Source organism: Urocitellus parryii, chromosome X, assembly GCF_045843805.1.
Source record: "Urocitellus parryii isolate mUroPar1 chromosome X, mUroPar1.hap1, whole genome shotgun sequence".
Lineage (NCBI taxonomy): Eukaryota > Metazoa > Chordata > Mammalia > Rodentia > Sciuridae > Urocitellus > Urocitellus parryii.
The window spans coordinates 39,853,698-39,859,697 of record NC_135547.1 but is presented as its reverse complement, the minus strand read 5'-3'; the positions used below and the strand labels follow the sequence as shown (position 1 = coordinate 39,859,697).

At 39.6% G+C, this 6,000-nt stretch overlaps 1 protein-coding gene across 1 annotated transcript in view; it reads right to left on the bottom strand.

Moving 5' to 3' along the window:
* Nucleotides 1-2,353: 2,353 nt before the first annotated feature.
* The window catches only part of Gucy2f (guanylate cyclase 2F, retinal), an 87,082-nt gene continuing 83,435 nt past the window's right edge, over nt 2,354-6,000 (bottom strand). Inside the window, 3 exon segments of the mRNA XM_026396770.2 lie at nt 2,354-2,379; nt 2,382-2,440; nt 2,516-2,604. Of these exon segments, the coding sequence (XP_026252555.2) occupies nt 2,354-2,379; nt 2,382-2,440; nt 2,516-2,604 (174 nt within the window).

Below are 6,000 nucleotides of genomic sequence, written 5' to 3'. Positions count from 1 at the left end.
ATGTTCCTAGAAAGGCAGAATTAATATTGTCAAAATGGCCATACTACTAAAAGTGTTATACAGATTTAATGCAATTCCTATTAAAATCCCAATGACATTCTTCATAGGAATAGAAAAAGCAATCAGGAAGTTTATTTGGAAAAATAATGGCCCCAGAATAGCTAATACAATCCTCAGCAAGAAAAGTGAAGCAAGAGACATCACAATACCAGATCTTAAACTATACTACAGAGCTATAGTAACAAAAATGGCATGGTATTGGCACCAAAATAAACTTGCAGACCAATGGTACAGAATAGAGGACACAAAGACAAACTCACATAAATACAGTTATCTCATACTAGACAAGGGTGCCAAAAACATTTACTGGAGAAAAGATAGCCTATTTAACAAATGGTGCTGGCAAAACTGGAAATCTATATGTACCAAATTGAAATTAAACCCTTATCTCTCACCCTGCACAAAAAAAAAAAAACAACTCAAAGTGGATCAAAGACTTAGGCACTAGAAGAGAAACCCTGTGCCTCATAGAAGAAAAAATAGTCCCAAATCTTTACCACATTGGCCTAGGATCTGACTTCCCTAACAAGACTCCTAAAGTGCAAGAAGTAAAATCAAGAATCAATAAATGGGATGGATTCAAATTAAAAAGCTTCTTCTCAGCACAGGAAACAATTAATAATGTGAAGCAAGACCCTTTAGATTGGGAGAGAATCTTTACCACATGCACCTCCAATAAAGCATTGATCTCTAAGATATATAAAGTACTTTTAAAACACCAAAACAAACAAACACAAACAAACAAATAACCCAATCAATAAATGGGCTAAGCAACTCAACAGACACTTCACAGAAGAAGAAATACAATTGATCAACAAATATATGAAAAAGTGTTCAACATCTCTAGCAATTAGAGAAATGCAAATCAAAACTACTCTAAGATTTCATCTCCTATTAGAATGGCAATCATCAAGAATATAGGCAGCAAATAAATTTTGGTGAGGATGTGGTGAAAAAGGTACACTCTTATGTTGTTGGTGAAACTGCAAATTGGTGCAACTATGGAAAGCAGTATGGAGATTCCACAGAAAATTGGGAATGGAACCACCATTTGACCAAGCTATCCCACTCCTTGGTTTATACACAAAGGACTTAAAATCAGCATACTACAGTGACACAGTCACATCAATGTTTACAGTAGCTCAATTCACAATAGCTAGACTATGGAACCAACTTAGGCATCCCTCTATAGATGAATTGATAAAGAAAATGTTATACACACACACACACATACTCAATGGAATATTACTCAGCTTTAAAGAAGATTATGGCATTTGCCAGTAAATGGTTGGAGTTGGAAAATATCATGATAAGAGAAATCAGCCAATCCCACAAAACCAAAGGCTGAATATTTTCTCTAATATGTGGATGCTAATTCACAATAAGGTGGGGGGCACTAGGGAAGAATAGCATTACCTCAGATTAGGTAGAGGGAAGTGATGGGAGGGGAGGGGAGGGTATGTGGGGATAGGAAAGATAGTAGAATGAAACAGACATTATTACTGTATGTATATGTGACTTCATGATTCTGCAACATATACACTCATAAAAATGGGAAATTATATCCCATCTATGTATGATATATCAAAGTACATAAATGCATCCTACTGTCATGTATAACTAATTAAAACAAATTTGAAAAGTTTTAAAAATACGAGGAGGTGATACTACTTGATAATTAGATGATTATTGTTGTCTCAGAATCATCTCATCCTAGTATGGGAAGAGGGATGGGGAAAATCATCCTGAATCCAAGTCAGGCTGTCAAAGAATTGCCAGTCTTTATTTTGGTTGGCAGTACCAACCTTGGAAGGGATCAGACAGTGCCTCCAGAGGAAATGACATAAGCATCCCCTAAGATGGTCTTGCCAATAGATTGCAGGAAAAGGAGGTAGTCTCAGTACCACTGAGTTGCCTAGATAGATAGTAAGTCTCTGAAGACCTGACGTGGCTCACCATGTGGCCCAGATGCTCAGCAATGGGAAAAGCAGGTGCTCCTGCCTGAAAACTGGATAACAAGGCCAGTCTTGTTAGCATTCAAATGTGTTATCAGTGCAGAAGGCAAGGGTTTCTCTCTGGCCAGGGCAGCCAACTTCCCTCAGGTGTAGCACACTCTGTAACAGGCCTCCCCAGAACAAGGGTTTTGCCCAACTCAGTGGAGCTTGGAAGTTCACCAGCTCCATCACATTCTGCCAAACAGAGTGAAGGTTGAGACTAGCACATGTGCCAAAGGGAGCCCCAGCTTTGAAAATTTGACAAGCTCCTGTGCTCTGTTTTCCTACTGGCCATTACCTTATGGCTTGTTTCTCACCAACTGATTTCTGCTTTTCTTCTTTGGAAGGCTGCAATCTCTGATGGTTTCAGGCCATGGCCCACTTGCCTGCAGGGTGAAGAGAGTGCGGCAGACTAGGGAATAGGAATAGGAAAACTCTGATTAAGTGTGAACTCCACTTACCCATCTCTGCACACTGGTGGGGGCATAAGAAGAGGCTTCATGAAGCCTTTCTTTCCAACCAACCAGAAGGTCTCCTCTGTGCATTTGCCCTTATTATAGACAAAATGGCGGGGGGGGGGGGACATTATATTCAATTTTCCTAAAAAGCCCTTCTGATCAGTAGGGTACAGACATTCATGTTAGCTCAGAAAATGCCTGTGATTTTCCCTTGTCACCATTCCCTGGAGTTTTCTTTTCTACATATTTTTCTTACCTATTGCTCAGGAAAGCTATTGTTTACTCTATGTAAAGTGTATGCCTTCAGAGTCTACCTTTCTCTGCATCCAGCCATCTGATGGTTTTCACAAAACATACAAAAGGAACAGAAATGGAAAATAGGCTGTGCAAAAAACTTGTTTGGTTGCCTTGAGAAGTCTTTATTTCTCTAGTATTCTTTTCTTCCAACTTATGGGATTCTTATGGGTATGACAAGATCACAGGGAGGCTTTCATTAGATACTTATAAGGAATCATAGGTCTGAGGACAGAAAAGGAGAAAAAACCCAAGCTAATCTCCCCAGGCCTGCATGATGACATCAGAATAATCAAATTTTCTCTCTCTATTCTGCCCTCTCCTCTTTCTAGTACACTTTCCTCTTAATGTGCTTTTCTCTCCTCCTTTCAGTTCTCTTTTGATCGTACTCTCACTTCCTCTAGTCCATAAGAAAAAAAAATGTGTTTACTAAGACTGAGAAAAGTAATGGTATGTGTTTCCAAACCATTAATCTGAAATATGGTCTCACTCTCAGCAGCTCTCATTTGGAACAGTTCTAAATTGTTTAACTTAGCAATTTCAATTAGATTTGCCCCCTGCACACATCAAATCCACTGTTCCCTATTTTACATCACATGTATTCTTCCCTTAATAATAAAGATGATAGTCATAATAATAAGTGGCACATTTCACTGGAGAATCTCAAAGCATTTTGCAAATATTTGGTTCAAGATTCAGAACAAACCCTCTATGAGAAAACTAGAAAAGAATGTCACTGTAGCCCAATTCCCCTTAACTAGTAACCAACCCACCCTAAACCTCAGATAATAGGGTAAATATATTCAGGACTACTCTGTTTTTAGAAGAAGTGAAAAATCTTGAAAATATACTCCATCACTCATACTTGCATTTATTTTGCCCTTCATGTACTAGTGCCAGGATTATAGAGATGACCCAGTCCTTAAGCAGCAGACAATAGCATTTAAATAATAACTATTGGGCCATCTTTTGGATTCTAAATCCATTAAGTCCAACTCTAAAGCTCTTTCTTTACCTCACAGTACCTAGTAAAGTGTCTTGTACAGACAGTAGCTCAATAAATAATCAGAGTGTTCCATTAACTGGAAACCTCAACCCTTGAACACTTTGAATACTTAAGGATCATTGGACTTCATTTTGGTAAAACACACTATTAAAACTCAAATTCGAGTATCCTACCCCCATCCATATTTGACTGTTTGTCTTGAGATCCAGAGGCCACTAGAAAAACATGCCAATTTTCAAGCGAATTTTGTAGATTCCAGGATTATGCAGAGACTTGGATAGGTCCAGGGACACACTAAGATGCCAAAACTGGTAGTTGCAAAAGATGGGAGTGTTATGGGCTCAGGCAAGCTTCCAAATCAAAGTATTCAGGGGAGCTCTGGGGGTACTGTGAGGTTTTGGAACTCATCCAGGAGAATTCTTAGAGTCCTACCTCTCTGTTTACCCACTCCACTTCCATAATTCTTCAGAAGACAGGGAAGAAGGGAAACAAGTGTGGCAACAACTGAAGCCTAAAGCACACTCTTTGACCCAATATCAGTCCCTGGGCAGTCCCAGAGACCTCCCAAATAATAACAGTTTGTTTTGGCACAACGATTTTAAAAGATTTTGGCTCCTCCTGTCCTATTTAATCCTCAGAAAAATTCTGGAAGGTAGTTTTATTATTAAACTCATTTTACAAATGGAGGCACTGAGGTTCATGGAGATTAAAAGACTTGTCAATCCACAGGCATAGCTGGAACTTGAATCCAAGCCTACTAGACTTCAAATTTTAAATGTTCTTCCATCCACACCACATAGCTTCTCCAACACACTGGGGTCAAGGGGCAGGTCTAGATGCCAAAAAACAACTGTTGGGAATTTTAAAGGTCATGAGATTAATGGGTTTCCAGATAATCACAGGTCAGAAGAGGCCTCTATGTAGACAAACAGAAGCACAGAGAGGATAAAGTTACTTGTCCAATGTCACACACTGAGTCATTGATAGGGCAAGAATTAGAGACCAGACCTTATGACCTTCATGAATCTGTCAATACAACCTCTTTATTTCTTAGCTCAATTGCTGGTGTGTGTTTGTGTGTGTGTGTGTGTGTGTGCGCGCGTGCAAGAGTGTGCACGGATGCGCAAGCATGAGGGGGTTGAATAAGGGTGGGGTGGAAGAGAGAGGGAAAAGAAGAAAAATCACAAAATAGTACCAATACTTACAGAACAGAAATGCAAATACTTTTTGTTTTCTAAAGTACTGATGATTGAACTGAAGGGTGTTCTTCCACTGACGTACATCCCCAGCCCTTTTTGAGACGTGGTCTTGTTAAATTGCCTAGGCTGGCCTCAAACTTGTGATCCTCCTGTGTCGGCTATGGTTAAAAGGCCTCACTGTGGTGAGGTAAATGGTACCGATACAGAAATGGTCTCCTGTCCTCTGCCTTCTTTTCTTTGGGTCTTCTCTTCCTTCCTCTCATTTCCTCTAGTGCCTATTCTCCTCTTTCAGTATCTTCCTCTCAATCTCTCTTCCCTCTGAGGCCCCTGCTGCCCCAATAACCAATGCCTAATGTGGCAATGAAGAAATGATTCTCCCTCCAACTTGCTGTAGAATGTTCCCAAATTCCCTGGGATGAGGGAAACAGTGAAGCTGCAAAGGATCTTTCTGAAGTAGATCCTGCTTTTGTACTCAAAACTCCCCCAAATGCAAGTACTTATAACTAGAATTTGTGGAGTAATAAAAATCATGGGGGTGGGGTCACGTCTTTCCTTTTTCAGCTTCTAAAGTGGCGTTTCTTCCGTTTTTAAATGAAATTTCTGTGTCAAGAAATATAGAGGAAAGTACTTCAGGAACCAAGCTATCTTTGTCCTCCTCTGCTAAGAAATGACAGGATGTATAGAGGGATCACTAAAGACTCAGGCAATTTGATTTACTGCCCAAGTAATATCCCTACCCCCATAACCTCACTGTGTGAGTTCTCTGCAGAGATTGTGGGGTGGGGGAGGTTCTGTTCCTTTGTGATTCATTCCACCTGCTGGAATATATTAAGAAACTATTAGAAAAGACAAACTAAGACTAGACATAAAAAGGAAGTGATCAACTAGAATCAGGTCTTCCAATATTTAACTTCTGAAATCTAGTTACGTGTAAATTACCACCATTAGGGGAAATAAATTGCATATCACCCAGTTCCTTGCATTTGCTT